Source organism: Rutidosis leptorrhynchoides, chromosome 2, assembly GCF_046630445.1.
Source record: "Rutidosis leptorrhynchoides isolate AG116_Rl617_1_P2 chromosome 2, CSIRO_AGI_Rlap_v1, whole genome shotgun sequence".
NCBI lineage: Eukaryota > Viridiplantae > Streptophyta > Magnoliopsida > Asterales > Asteraceae > Rutidosis > Rutidosis leptorrhynchoides.
Window position 1 is genome coordinate 592,190,442 of NC_092334.1, and position 16,302 is coordinate 592,206,743.

Below are 16,302 nucleotides of genomic sequence, written 5' to 3' on the forward strand. Positions count from 1 at the left end.
ATATAAAGGTTATAATTTGACGTATCTATAAATAAGCACATACGCTTAATCGAGTACGGTGGGCGGGATATATATAAATACCAATAATTGTTCATTTTACCGGACACGGAACTGGATTAATAGTTAATGGACTAGTTGAAACAAGGGTGGATTACATTCAAGGGTAATTGGTGTAATTGTTAACAAAGTAATAAAACCTTGGATTACACGCAATCGATAACCTGGTGTATTCATTAAACAAAGTATTAAGACCTTGTTACAATTCGAATCCCCAATTAGTTGGAATATTTGACTTCGGGAATAAGAATAATTTGACGAAGACTCTCGCACTTTATATTTATGACTGATGGACTATTATGGACAAAACCGTATGGACATATCAAATAATCCAGGACAAAGGACAATTAACCCATGGTAATAAACTAAAATCAACATGTCAAACATCATGATTACGGAAGTTTAAATAAGCATAATTCCTTTATTTCATATTTCATCGCATTTTTATTTACTGTCATTGTATTTAATTGCACTTTTAATTATCGTACTTTTTAATTATCGCAATTTTATTTATTGTCATTTTAATTTATCACACTTTAATTATTGTTATTTACTTTACGCTTTAAATTAAGTCTTTTATATATTTTACATTAGGTTTTAACTGTGACTTAAGTTTTTAAATCGACAAACCGGTCATTAAACGGTAAAAACCCCCTTTTATAATAATAATAATACTTCTTATATTTATATATATATTTATATACAAATATAGTTTTTAAAAATATAGCGTTAAACTTGGCTAGTTCCCTGTAGACGAACAGGACTTACTAAAAACTATACTACTGTACGATTAGGTACACTGCCTATAAGTGTTGTAGCAAGGTTTAGGTATATCCACTCTATAAATAAATAAATAACTTGTGTAAAATTGTATCGTATTTAATAGTATTTACTAGTAAAATATTATAGTATTTAGTACCCCTTCGCTTTAACATCACCGGTTACTGATTCTTTACCCACTAATCCATAATTTCCAACAATGAGTAGCTTATATATTTATTCTTTTAACGAAATGAATCACTTACGGGGATCAAACGCGATGTCGATACCCACACATCCGATCATTTTCTTGGTACAAATCATTCAATTCTACCGCCTCTCAGGAGGAAAACCCACACAACGAATCCATACGGGCATCGCTTGTGAAAAACCCCCATCGGGTGAGGCCCGAACGAAAAGATATCCGCAACCTCCGAGGCGTATGAAATAGGCGGGTAACAACAAGAAAAATCTTACAACGAGTGAGAGTTGAACCCATGACCTTCAATATGGGAAGACAAGTCACTATCACTACGTTAAGTCGTTGTTATTAGTAGCTTACATTTCTATTACATGTTAAAAGTGTTTTAATACCTGATTTAGTGGATATGTACTAGATTGAATGTGAATATTGGTGGATTTAATGTGAATGACAATTTACCATTCATAAATATATCTATTAATATATATGTATATGTATATAGTCAAAAGTTTAAATGAGAATCATACAAAGGTAGAAAACTGCGAGAACTATTAATTTACAAGGATTTTCATATGTGAGTAGATTGAATCACCCGTAAATGTTGATGGAAAGTAAGAACGGGCATAAAATAGGTTGAAAAACTTATATTATACCTACATAATCAAATATATATAGTTTCTCGTTCATATGTGCATATTTGTTTGTGAACATGTGAACTTTTCGTATAATTAACAACTTAACATGTAATTTGTGGTAATGAACATATGAACTTTTCAGAGTCATTATTCCTTCTATCACATTATTATTATAATAATCTTAAACTTAAATGTATAAACTTTAAAATTAAACATAAAATAATGTCATAGAAATTTTTACTAAATTTATTTTAAGTACTATCATTAATTAATCAGCTTCACTATTATAGTCGAAGCTCGTGTTTCGTCTTTCGTCCTGTCAGTTGAACGATCAAGTATAGATTCCCTATGCTCATCGGCTGACTTGTATGTTGTGTGGACTTTCATTGATTGATAAAATGTCTCTTTGTTATTTAAATTTGTTTTCCTTAAACAATGAAATGAAATGTAAATCACTAAATTTTATTCCTATATCATTAAATACATTATATGTTGATACATATTTTCAGCTAGCGGTTACAAGTGTTAGTACAAGTGTAGAACTAAGTGTGATGAGATAGGTTGTCGATTGTTGTTTGCTCCCATGATGAAATCCCTGCATACCTGGATCATGGCTAGAATGTCGTGGGGTGGCTTAATCAATCTCGCGGAACCAAACTGAGAGTTGGCCCATCTAGCGCTTTACTGTCAAGTCTTTAAGTTACGGAGTGAGAAAGTACTATGTTAGAGAGAATGTGTGTTTTCTACCACAAGTTTAAGTTATTTGAAAAGTGATGGCTCAGATGGCCTATTTATAGGTATGAGTGCCCGTAATATAGTTCAGAGACACGTGTCACGCTGTAATTGATTGATGTATCCGAGAAATGCATAACCGACATTGATCTTTACGCTGACGTGGCATGTGTGCCGCTCACGTGTTCTTTTTAGGGCTTAAGCATAGAAAGCAGCCTTCGAGGCTTACGCATAATGTTGGGTGGCCTGGTTTATATTTAAAGTGTTTTTCTGAACGGAATACGCTGAATGACTATATATTAAAAATTGTTTACAATGCTATTTTTTATGTCTTTTAAGCGATTTTCTAGCTTATTTTGAACTTTTTATGTGTGGAAATTATAGGGCGCAACATTAGATTATTTCTAATCGTGACCGTGACGTCACAGATAGTTAGTGCACTTTTTGACCAATAAGTACAATCTACATGTGACATGGCAATGTCAGTTTCTAACATTATTCAACCGTCGTGTCTTTTTTGTATTAAATATTGAGTAGGGTGATGTGGTAAAATCTGATTAGAAATTGAGTGGATAAAGTGACGGGTCCCATTTTTTTACGTCAGAAGTTCAACTGACGCTTACTAACTGTCTGTTCTAACGCTCCGTTGAATCTGTCAGTGGGCGTGAGAAATTGCCACATAGTCTGACGGAGGCAAACTAACGCCACTTTAGTATAATACAGTACATGTTTTACGGAGTACTCCGTATAATTTATATTCAGTATAATTACCCTTATATACTAATACCCACCTGACTTTTGGTCGTTTACTTCACAAAACCCACAAAACGACATCCTTCACTCTCCTTAAATACCTCCACATCGCTAATTAAAAAAATTAGGGTTTACCTTCCATACCTAATATTCGTCAGCCACCTCTTCCACTCTGATTTCTGTTCACTGACTCGCTAAATTAGCCAACAGATGCCTACGATTTCTTCATCTTACTCTAATTTCTCACAATCGATTGGAGATAAAGTAAAATCTTTGTTTGGTGTGTTTGAAACCACCTTCTTTTCGCTGATTCTTGAGAATCAAGTGAAGTTGTTGGTTGCTTATCTTTTTTTCCCTGATTCATTATAATTGATTCAAAGTACAGTTGCAAATTAGGGTTCCGCCATAGCCACCACCGTTGTAACCGCAGTTGCCGCAATTGGAGATATTTCCCTTCGTCCAAGCAGCTTAACCTGTAGAAGCTGATGATGAGGAGGAAAATGAAGATGGAAATGATGATGGGGACGACGACGATGATGATAGTGTAGATAGCGATCACGATGATGAAGGTGAAGTCATACAAGAGGTACAGTTATCTTATAATGTTTTAGAGTTAAATAGCGTACAATTTAGTCTATAAAATTTGTTGGTTACAATAAATTTTTGGTAATCTTTAATCTAAATCATAGTGAAATTTATCTATGTATAGATTATAAATTTGGATGGTTCAATTTTTTTGAAAATTTTTGTATGAAATTTTGCTTTATATATGATAATTGTATGCTTAAATGTGTATAAATATTGATGTTTTTTGTTTCTGAGTTAAATTTTCTATCATATTCATACTAATCTTATATTTTCTATTATATTCATAATGATGGTTCAATTATTATATTCTTTTTGTCCTGATGAAAGATTGTTGTTGTATCATACGACTCATAAAGTTAACAGGTTATAGTTTCCTTTTCTTGCGATTTAAAGGTTTCCATTGTCTGGATTGTGCGATTGTCCTTTTTTAATCAGTTGTTTTAATGTTGGAGATTAGGGATACAGAGCACAAATGGAGGAATACGATATTTTTAATTAGTAGTTCTCAAAACCTGAAAGATCAACAAAACATGAGTTAAACAGCTGATTATAGGAGTTTGTTTAGTCTATTTAGGCTGATTCTTGATTCTGGATTCATATAAATATTTAGTACATGAACAACCTCGGGTGATTTTGATTCTAAATGTTTGCTGGAAAGAAGTTGGGTTTCTAGTATTTGTCTAGACTGCATTCATTGGTCTGCAGATTGTGAAGGTAATTTATAGAAAAATATGGCTTATTTGTGTGTGTGTGTGTGTGTGTATATATATATATATATATATATATATATATATATATATATATATATATATATATATATATATATATATATATATATATCTATCTTAATTATTTCTATTAACTCATGTCATGTATATGTTGACTAATAGGACGTCGTTTGAGTGGGGAAAACGACCATATGATGATTTTTTTATTATTATTTACTGTTAATGCAGAACATTTTTGGATGAGGTAGGTGAAAGTGATGAAGATAGGGATATGATGCTTCTTCAGTTAGAGCAAGTATGTTTTCGTGTATATTTATGTATGTGCCCTTTGATCTTTATTGATATGGATATATTTGATAAAATTTTAGTTTGATTAAAAAAAACAATGGAAGGAGCTTCAAACATGTTGACGACGTTAACGGAGGTTATTCCCTTCTGTATTTCACGTAAATGGGTTCAGCCTCCGATTGGCTGAAACCCATGGTTATATAAATCATTTAGTTGGTGATTTTGAGCAGGAGATGGATAGAAGACAATTTATTCAAAAGTATGGTGATAATATAAAACGTGAAGATATTATAATAAGTAAATCTTTAAAAAACGACAGCTCCAAACATGTATTTTTCTGTTATTTATATGCAATGTAATTATGTAGTTATTGATTAGTGATTTTTGTGTTTTACATAGTTGCATTAGATGCTATTAAAGTTTAAAGTATGTTACATTTTTGTGCTATTGTTTTACGGCGGAATCAAATTGTGAGGTATGTTATATATGTTCTGTGTATGATAGGAAAAAATTAGGGAAAGTATGTTAATTTTGTTGCATAAGAAAGAATTATTGTAGTATTATTATGTATATGACTTATGAACGTGGCGAAAAACTTAAAACTTTGAAGCTTTGGGTTAGTAAATAGGTAGTTTTGAGGGTTGATAAGTAAAATTGGGTATAAAAGTGTCATTCTATACAAATCTTAGTTTCCATGTGTGGAATGATGGTAGTTTAGATAAGTGGGTACCTACTTCCAGGTGCATTTGCAGCAAGCTTCTTCCCCATGAGTCAGATAATTGTAGCCATTGTGGTTCTATTTAATCGCGACTTTAACAATATTTGTGGTAGAGAAAGAGTTAATGAGTTACATAAGGTAATATTTCACAATTTTTAAGGAATGGAGAAACTACTAATCCGTATTAACTTTGGGATAACTCATGTAAAAAGTCATGGGTGTTAGCGATGTCTGCAGTTCGTACTTTGTACTAACAGACATATCTAAGCATAGTCGAAGTCTCTTATAATTTTAGAGAGAACATGTTAATAGCGAAACATAACATAACGTGGTTAGTCTGTAGCGTAAAGACTTATACATAAGTCTAGATGTGTACTCACCAATTTGAACAATATTCTCTCTCTTTATGTGACTTAAGTGATCCTTATGTTGTGTACAGTAACTTTTGCCTTTTTATTTTATTTTATTATATGGGTAATTATATGTGATTCTATAGTTCTCTTTGTTGTTGAAAATGTGATGGTATGCTACAATACATTAACCGTATGTGATTCTTATTTTTGTTTATCTTCGATTTGTCTTCGTATGTGTGTTTCACTAATATGTATATCAGACACGTACACATGTATAGAAATTTTGTATCTGTGGTGTTGTATTATGCGCAAAAAAAAACTTCCTCATCTCATGTACAACCTGAATTTACATCAGACCACTCAGGTGATGTATATTGTTTGAATTCCATTTTACAATGTATAAAACTTCCTAAAGTGTTATGACCTCATGTCACTTGCACTTGCTATTGTTATTTAACACAGGTTGGTGATTGCGCTATGTGGGTTTGATTTATTGTTTCATGTCCTTATATGCACTTATAGGTAGAAATTGGGTGAGTTGAACAACGAATCTTAAAGGTCAATTACATTTCTATGTCCAATTTATGAATGCTGATGATTTGACTACTTTGTACTATGTTGATTGTATACCATTTGGTTTATTGTTCAAATGTGTTGGAGCATTTTAAACATGTTTGTGAATTATCATTTTGTTTGTGAATGTCAATATGACTGCGAAAAGCTTATCTATGAATGTGAAAGTTGTTTCATTTGTAGTTGTCAAAAATAGATTTTTATATTTTATATTTTTTTGTTTGTTCCATACATGACTATAGGTACTTATTTCTTTTTATAGTGAACATGACAACCTGCACTTGAATACTTTTATATAGCTTCATATGTTATGTTTATATATAGCCTTATGGGATTTGTTTTTTTTTTTGTTTCATACATAACAAAATTTTTAACTTTTATTATCTTATATGGATGCATGGATGTATCAATGAATGAACGTTGGTATTTTAAAGATTTACATTAGCTGATTGATATCACATATAAATAAATTGCGGAACCTAATGCTTTACCGCTGCAACGCGCGGTCAGACTTTAACTATAACTAGTTCTTTAAAACTAAGTTTAGTGATGTTCCGATAAATTTTAGTAATGATCGGTACATCTGCCCTAACTGCTGTCAGAATTCATCTCTGTCTGTCAGGTATGCTCGGTCAATTCAATCAATTCTACGGTTCTACCTCAGTAGCGCGTGTCTCTCACTCTCGTTTTGGAAAGGTCAAATGTTCTTAACAAAATAATGGTCCAACACACACCTTCCCCTATATGCTATGGTATTGCTAAACTGCAGCGTTAAAGATCGTAATTATATCACATCAAATCATAACTATCCATCTTAAATTTCGTAACTTTTTTTTTTCATTTAAAGATATTAAAAAATATCAATAAAACCACCTAGGTTTTTGTATACCTGCAGTTTCATTGTTGTTAGTTGTTGTATCTGAGCCTAAAAATCATACCTTTCAAGTAAGTATTGCTTCTTTCATGTACTATTTTTTATTTTTATAATTCAATTGTTTGAGAGTGATAATGAGACTGTAGGTGAAAATTTAGGGTTTTGAGATTAGGGTTTTTGTTTTTGAAGTATTTCTGGTTGTGGGTCATTTCTAATTTAAATGGAAATGGAAGAAATTGAGGCAATTGCACATAATGATTCAAGAATTGTTAAAGAAGGAAATCAGGTTGATTTTAATGATACTATGGTGACTAATAATAATAATAATGATGATCAAAATGAAATTTTTGGAGCTGAAATGGAGAAAATGATTGTGAATGATACTGATGTTGATGTTGAAGGGGGTTTTGTAATTGAAGAAAATGGTGTTTTTGTTGAGAATAAGAGGAACTGTGATGGTGAAAATGAAATTCTTGAAGCTGAAATGGGAAAAACAGGTTTAACTGATAATGTTGATGATGAAGGGGGTTTTGTAATTGAAGAGCAGAGCAAAAATGGTGTTTTTGTTGAAAATAAGAGGAATTGCCTTGATGAAAATGTAATTCTTGAAGCTGAAATGGGAAAAACTGGTTTAACTGATAATGTTGATACTGAAGGGGGTTTTGTAATTGAAGAGCAGCGCAAAAATGGTGTTTTTGTTGAGAATAATAGGAATTGCCTTGATGAAAATGTAACTCTTGAAGCTGAAATGGGTAAAACTATTGTCGATGATGATAAAGGGGATGTTGTAATTGAAGAAAATGATGTTTTCGGTAAGAATAAGAGGAATTTCCTTGATGAAAATGTAATTCATGAAGCTCAAATGGGTAAAATTATTGCCAATAAAGTTATTGATGATAAAATGGATGTTGTAATTGAAGAAAATGACGAATTTGTTAAGAATAAGAGGAGTTGCCATGATGAAAATGTAAATTTCGAAGCTGAAATAGATAATGATGTTGATGCTCAAGAGGGTTCTGTAATTCAAGAAAATGGTGTTATTGTTAAGAGGAGGCAGAGGAATCATGGTAATAGACCAGAGGTAAATGACAGGCTGATAGTTGTTGGTCTGCATTGTAATAGGACTAAATTCCGTTCGATTTACAAGACAAATAGGCATTTGGATAACAAAAAGCGGAAGCTTTTTGAAACTTTATCTTGTGAACCAACAATCGTTTGTGAAGTTCCAGTTGTGGAATCTAGTTGTGGTGAAAAAGATGAGATTCATGTAGTTGAATCCACTAATGAAATCAAAATAGGTGAAAACGGTGTTCAAAGTGTGGTTAGTCAAAGTGAAAACATTGTTGATGAACAAGCTAGTGGTCAAAATGAGAATCCAATTGATGAATCGGGTAATTGTGTTAGTGTTCATGATGTTAATATGAATTCAGAACAGATTATAAAGAAGAGAAAAAGGAAGAAAAAGGATAGTTTTGTTGATAATGGTCAAAATGAGAATTCAATTGATAGATTGGATTGTAAGCAATCAGGTAATGATGTTAGTATTGAAGATGTTAATACGAATTCGGAACAGAGTTTAAAGAAGAGAAAGAGGAAGAAAAAAGACAGTGATGGTGATAATGGTGTTAGTATTAAAGACGGTGTAAAAAAACATCGTGGTCGACCGTTAGGTGCTAAGGACAAGAAGAAAAGGAAACGAAAATTTTCAAAAAAAGTTGAAAGTGAAAACATGGTTGATGAACAAGCTAATGGTCAAAATGGTCAAAGTGAGAAACCAGTTGATAGATTGGATTCTAAGGATTCAGGTAATGTTATTAGTATCAAAGATGGTTTAAAAAGACATTGTGGTCGACCAAAGGGTGTGAAAAATAAAAAGAAGACTGAAAAAGAAATTGGTCAAAGTGTGGTTAGTCAAAGTCAAAATGTGGTTGATGAACACGCGAGTAGTCAAGTTGATGGGTTGGATTCTAAGGGATTAGCTAATGGTGTTAGTATCAAAGATGGTGTAAAAAAAGGTCGTGGTCGACCAAAGGGTGTGAAAAATAAAAAGAAGGAAAAAGAAATTGGTCAAAGTGTAGTTGGTCAAAGTCAAAATGTGATTGATGAACACGCGAGTGGTCCTGTTGATAGATTAGATTCCAAGGAATCAGGTGATGTTGAACAAGATCAGAATCACACTTGTGAACCTTCAAACGGCTCCTTAAGAATTGAGGTGAGTTTCGTTTTCCAATTGTACAGTTTTAGCTACATGATATTGTTTTGGCAAACGTACACATATTCTTGAGATCGATTTAACAATTTGTGTGCTAATTAGTAACCTTTATGCATGAATATCTGAAACAGGGTGAAACTAACCTTTATGCATGAATATCTGAAACAGGGTGAAACTGTAGACGACGAACATGGCATTATGGAAGATGAGAATCGTGCAAGTGAACCTGCCAAAAGAAAACGTGACCGTAGGCGCAGGTCAACAGAAGGTTCTTTAAATCGAAAACCACGGTTACAGAAACCTCGTACAATTGTAGCTGGTGAAATCTTGACTTATTCTGATGTCACGGGATGTAACGATTCACGGGTCAAGACAGGGGATGACATCATCATCCGAAAAACGAGAAGCGGGTCAAAAGGTCGTTCTCAAGAAGTCAACGGGGAGATATTAGTCCCTAGTGATTCTAAAATAGAAAAAGGCGAGTCAAATGCAGGTGTTTCAGTGAGTTATCTCTCATTTATCATTTCTGTCTATTATAATTAATTTATATATTATATATATGCTGTTTGTATGTTTTTTAAAACTTGTGAACGTCCGGTATCACACATATTTATGAAGAAAAACATAATTTCCCAACATTTTCAATATTATAGTCCGGTTTACATCTTAAACTGACCTCAGTGTGCAACAAATTTTATAGAAATCTGAATGCAAAGGTGTTGACTTTTCATACAATGTTGTCAATTTCTGTTTACATATTTATTATCTTTTTCTTACCAATGTTTTCTTATACAGGGGAGTTTCATGTGTCACCAGTGCCGTAAGGTTTATAATAAAAAGGTTATTTCCTGTTCAAATTGCAAAAGGAGACGCTACTGCTATGGATGCATTGCGAATTGGTAAGCGACTTGATGTATCTATACTCTGTTTTTAATGATAGAACAAACAATTATGTCTTTCAATATTTTTAATCATGGTAAACCATAATAATTGTGCTAAAATTTTGAGTTAATTAAAAGGTACCCTGAGAGAACAAAAAAAGAATTGAAGGTTGCATGTTCATATTGTCGTGGAAATTGCAATTGCAGAACTTGTCTTCTAGCAAATGTGGTCGTAAAGGTAGCTTCCATATCTGCATTTTTTCTCATATGTTTGACTTTTCATAATGCTGGTCAACAATAACTGAAATTTGTTTGATTGCAATAGGCTACTCATAAAGAAGCTAATGAGGATATCAGATTACAAAGGTCACTTTATTTGCTTACAAAAACTCTTCCTCTTTTGAGACTTTTAAAAGATGAGCAGAGATCTGAGCTCATAGTCGAAGCTGGCATTCGTGGTAATTAATTTTAAACAATCACTATGTTAAGCTACACGTGTTTAAAAAAGAAGTTTATAATTAATAATAATTAATTAAAATGTTGCGGTTTGTCATCTACTTTAGGTGTTGAATTAACCGAAGAAGATGTACCTAAAGCTTCTTTTGATGAAGATGACCGAGTGTATTGGCAAGTCTTTTGCTTCTATTGCATTATGTAGTTATTGTGTAATTTTAGATGTGGGCGTGTTCATCGATGGTGACCAACTTTGACTGACTCGGCCGACTCAACCCGACTTTCACCGACTTTGACCCGATTTTTTTGGCGTTGACTGATTTTAAAAGCGTTTTGGGCGAGTCGGGATGGGCTAGTTCCCAAACCGACGCGTCAACTGACTCAGCTAACTTTTACAACGGTGATTACAACTGAATTTTATCTGATTCTGGCAAACGGGTCATGTTTTGGGTAACGGGTCAAAACGGTTTTGGGTTGAAATGGGTAAAAAATTTAAAAGGGTCCAAACGGGTCAGATTGGGTCGGTTTGGGTAACAGGTCGAAACGGGTAAATTTTTTAAGTTTTGGGTTACGTTGTCAGGCGTAATTTTTTTCAAGACCCAGTTGACCCGAAAACTTGACCCATTTGGCCCAAATTTGAGAGTATGGGTCTCAATTGCCAGGTATAATTGTGAATGATCATCCTTTTTTCTACAGTGACAACTGCAATACATCAATAGTGAATTTCCACAGAAGCTGCCCCGACCCAAATTGCTCGTACGATATCTGTATCAGTTGTTGTCGTGAACTCAGAGACGGCATCCAGCCTGGCGGTGCTGAAGCAGAATCTTCTTTACAACAATTTCTTGAAAATTCTCAAATTCAGGGTACGGATCAAACGGGTCAGTATTTATCTTGGAAAGCTGACTTTAAAACCGACACTTTTATAGCCGATAATTCCATCGAATTCCCTATTTGGAAAGCAAACGTAAACGGAAGCGTAACGTGCCCTCCGAAAGCTCGTGGAGGTTGCGGCAACGGAACACTAGAATTGAAAAGAATGTTTGAAGCTAACTGGGTTGACCAACTTGTTGAAAAGGCAGAGACTTTGACCAATACTTTTCAGATGGTCAATGTTGACTTTGGTGGTCAATGTACGGTCTGTTGTAGCAAGGAAAATCGTGATGTTTTAAGGAAATCGGCTTCTAGGAAAGGTAGTTATGGCAATTTTCTTTATTGCCCGGATGCTATTGATTTAGAAGATGATGATTTTGAACATTTTCAAATGCATTGGGGGAAAGGTGAACCTGTTGTGGTTAGAAACGTTGAAAAAAAGACGTGCGGGCTTAGTTGGGAGCCACGGGTCATGATGCGGGCTTTTAGGAATGCTAAAATAAAGTTAAAGGAGGAGAATAGGTCTGTTAAGGCTATCGATTGCTTGGACTTATGCGAGGTATGCATGAAAATTCGATTTCGAGTCTAAGTAGAGATGGCAAATTGGGCGGGTTGGTAATGGGTCAGATGGAATTCGGGTCAGGTTGGGTTGACCAATAATACTTGTTTGAATTTTTATTTTCTTTAATAAATACCATTCTCCAAATATGATCAAAATAAAGACAAGTCATTTCGGCTCTAGTTATTGAGTCGACAGCAAGCGTCGATTTATTGGCGACTTGACTGACTCTTAGAGCCCAAATTAATTTTCAGGCAGGATTTAAAACCCATGAAAATTTGATTTTACTATTTTCATGGCGTCTCAAATTTTTTTATTTTTTTATTTTTTCCTACTTATTGGCCGGAGGTCCACTCGGAAGCAATCTCTCGTCGAATAGAGAGAGGGATGACTTTCTCTACTTTTGAGAGTGTTTTTACTCTGGGTGGAGAAATGACTTGTCTTTATTCTCGGATAGGGGAAGGATTGTCTACATCTCACCTCCCCCATACACCACTTATGTGGTATTGGCCATTGGGTTTTGTTGTTGTTGTTGTTGTTGTAAATATGATCAAAATAATTATACTATTTCAGTGTTATCATAGTTTTTTTTTAAAAATAAACTGATATGACAGTTTTAATGTGCACTATAAATACACTCTCTGGGCCAGCTTTTGACCCGTTTATATATAAATCATAACCCACATGGACCCTATTTATAAATGAAATGGGTATTGTAATCTAGGTTGCAAAAAATCGCTACTCTGTGAGTACTCGGCCGCCACTTTTTGGGGAGTACTCGGATGTTGACCAAATTTGACTTTGACAGCTTTTGACCTAGTTTTGACCGATTTTGATCAATTTTGACCGATTTTCTGATTAATTCAGAGTTTTGGCTGAGTAATTCCAAGTTATGCTACAATGCAGTCATTGTCATTTCTAATTATTACTTGATCTGATTTTTATGAATATTAGTTTAACCACTTCTTTAGAGGATAATGCTTACAATGATATTTTAAATATGGGTTGTAGGTTGAGATTCATCTTAACCACTTCTTTAGGGGATACGTAGAAGGTCGTAGACATCAAAACGGTTGGCCCGAAATGTTAAAGCTTAAAGATTGGCCACCCGCAAATACGTTCGACGAGTGTTTACCGAGGCATTGTGCGGAGTTCATCGCAATGCTTCCGTTTAGTGATTATACTCATCCAAGATCGGGCCTTCTTAATCTCGCTACAAAACTTCCCGATGGTTATCCCCGGCCCGATTTGGGCCCGAAATCGTATATCGCGTATGGCTTCCCCGAGGAACTTGGTAGAGGCGATTCGGTTACCCGACTACATTGTGACATTTCTGATGCGGTACGCAAACGGGTCAAATCTAATTCTATTATAGGGTTTTTTGTTGGTTCGTTGTATTAATTATTTGTGTTGTTTTAGGTAAACATATTGATACACACGAGGAAAGAAAAAGTTTCTTCAAGGGAACTTAAAGTTATTGACAAGTTGCGGAAGCAATACAAAGATGAAGATACAAGTGTCATCTTTGATACACAACACGAGTCGTTAAGTACTCTCAAAACCGAATCACCAAATGACCTGGTTGATTCTTTGTGCGTACAAAAAGACGATGTTGATGGGAATGAGTATTTAAAGATTGAAGATGTAAGATTTGAAGAAATTTCAAATGGTAGCGAAGATAAGATGTCGGCTTTGTCGGATCCGTTGACCTTGAGAAGATGCGAGTCAAACAGAGATGAATTGGATTTCAATCTTTCATGCCCTGAAGGTAGGATGTTTTGTAATTTTGACGTCCAATTGTCACGAAAAGTCAACTTTTGACCTGACTTTTGCCACCAATTGAATTTTGGTACTTGCAACCCCGTTACTTATGAATGTGCCAATTGGGGTTGTTTTTATTTTTTCTCAAACGGGTCAGAGGGGTAACATGTCACATTTGGGTTAAAAATTGCCCAATTTTTATTTAAACACACAAACTTCTAAACTGTTTGTTCTAATGTTTTAGATATAATAATTTGTAATTTGTACTGGTATGGTAATCTTAGTTGACAACTTGACTTATAACCTGTTTTTCAGGTAGCAAACCATCAGCCTCGGTGGCAGGCAAAACAGAACCAGAAGAAGATATTGCGCAAAGTGATGATGATGATGGTTCGGACGTTGAATACGGTGGGGCCGTATGGGATATTTTCCGGCGACAAGACGTACCAAAATTGATTGACTACATCAACAAACATAAGAAAGAATTTCGAGGCATAAACAACGCTCCTGTTACATCTGTGAGTATGATTATGAATTATGAATATGGCTTGGGTGATGTTCTTTAATAATATTGTCTACCGGATTAAATTTTATGTTTATATTATTCTACTAGGTTGTTCATCCGATCCATGATCAAACTTTTTATTTTGATACAAAGCACAAGAAACAACTGAAGGAGGAGTATGGTAAGATTGTAATGCTTTTTCTCCCTCGAAAATTTCTTCTATGGAAGTTTGATTTTCCGAGAATGTATCCTAATTTTTGGCCTAATTCTTCTTCCAGTTATTTTAACGAGTTTTCAAATATCCGAATAACTTTATTTATAGAATCTAAAAACAATATAAGTGGCAGACCCATTTACTTTTGAATGGATTCGATTTGCGGTTGATGTCCAACCTAATGGGTTAATGGGTGATATCAAAAGAACTGGGGTGAAAGCAAATTTGTTTATCGGATGAAAGTTGCCCAAAGTATATTTTAAAGCGTAAAGAATTCTTCTTAGCAAGCCATTTTGCCATATCTAATATCGTGGATTTATTTATTTATTTTTTTTATTTATTTTTTTTCGGGTAGTTTGATTCGATATGTTTGTGAAAAGCACTTAAATTTCTAATTTTCAATTTGTTTAGTCTCAATTTTTACTATTTGTTAAATCGATGCTAATTCCAGGGTAAAACTTTCAGGTGTGGAACCATGGACATTTGAGCAATACCTCGGTGAAGCAGTTTTCATTCCTGCAGGTTGTCCACATCAAGTTAGAAATCGACAGGTCAGATTTTATCGATCACTACGACTTTATTAGATAACAGAGCATAAAACAATAAATATTGGCAGCATTGTTTTTTTTTTTCTTTTCTGTAGTTCATGTGAAGTTAAAAAAATTCTGTTGTGCAGTCATGCATTAAAGTTGCTCTTGACTTTGTGTCACCGGATAACGTTGAGGAATGCATCCGCTTAACAGAAGAGTTTCGATTGCTTCCAAAAACCCATCGATCCAAAGAAGATAAACTGGAGGTACTTATTTCATTACTAACTTAATTAATTCACCTGTTAGTGATGTCATCGTTCTTGATATTAATAATTCTGCAGGTGAAGAAGATGGGGTTGTATGCTGCAAGTGTTGTTATTGATGAAGCAAGTAAACTGATTTTGAAACACGAGTAATAAAACCGTTCTTACTTAATTTATGTTAAACTTGTTTGTACAAATGTTAGTCTATAGATAAATCAGGTGTAAATAAATCTTGATTTTGCAGTTCTCAACCGCAACCAGACCCTGATCCTCCCGAAGATCAAGAACCTCCAAAAGATGAAGCAAATAAAAATTTGGAGTTAGAGGACAAACCTATGGAAGATGTTGAGTCAAAAGACTTGAGTTAGGATAATATACAACGCGTACAATGTTGTATTAGTGGTGTAATCCATGTCAATTGTGCCAAAGGGTATAATAGTTTTTTTTTTTTTTTTTTTTTTTTTTTATCATGTTGTAACGGTATCAGTAATTAGGGTTTTGGACTGTGGATGCACATCAAGATAGTTATGTAATCTCAAGACCATGAAATGCATGTGCTCATTTTGTCAACTGCAGCAATATGTTAATTTTAAGATTAGAAACTTTAACAAAGGCGATCCTATTAAAGAAATAAAATTAATGTTAGTTGTTACAATTTTTACCGCCAATTAACCAGTTTGGTCCGTATCTAGCAGCACACATTAAATACTCCTTAAAAATCTAAAATCTCTCTTTACCATTATTAGCTTCTGATATATTTTGTCCCCTGTTGTTGACGTTATTGTTAATAC

General features: G+C 33.9%; 1 protein-coding gene across 5 annotated transcripts; it reads left to right on the top strand.

Moving 5' to 3' along the window:
* The first annotated feature begins 7,046 nt into the window (after positions 1-7,046).
* On the top strand, positions 7,047-16,081 carry LOC139894603 (lysine-specific demethylase JMJ27-like). 5 transcript variants are annotated; one of them, XM_071877995.1, is made up of 16 exons: positions 7,047-7,331; positions 7,662-9,472; positions 9,641-9,973; positions 10,268-10,371; positions 10,492-10,591; positions 10,679-10,811; positions 10,917-10,980; positions 11,503-12,238; positions 13,250-13,579; positions 13,658-14,006; positions 14,315-14,517; positions 14,613-14,685; positions 15,184-15,269; positions 15,395-15,514; positions 15,590-15,660; positions 15,756-16,081. In XM_071877995.1, the coding sequence occupies exons 2-16, from the start codon at positions 7,745-7,747 to the stop codon at positions 15,877-15,879; spliced, it is 4,554 nt and encodes a 1,517-aa protein (XP_071734096.1). In that variant the 5' UTR covers positions 7,047-7,331; positions 7,662-7,744; the 3' UTR covers positions 15,880-16,081. The 5 variants fall into 5 exon arrangements, with proteins under 5 accessions (XP_071734096.1, XP_071734092.1, XP_071734094.1 ...); XM_071877991.1 differs by having other exon boundaries at positions 7,047-9,472; XM_071877993.1 differs by having other exon boundaries at positions 7,047-9,472; positions 15,590-15,638.
* The last annotated feature ends 221 nt before the right edge of the window (positions 16,082-16,302 follow it).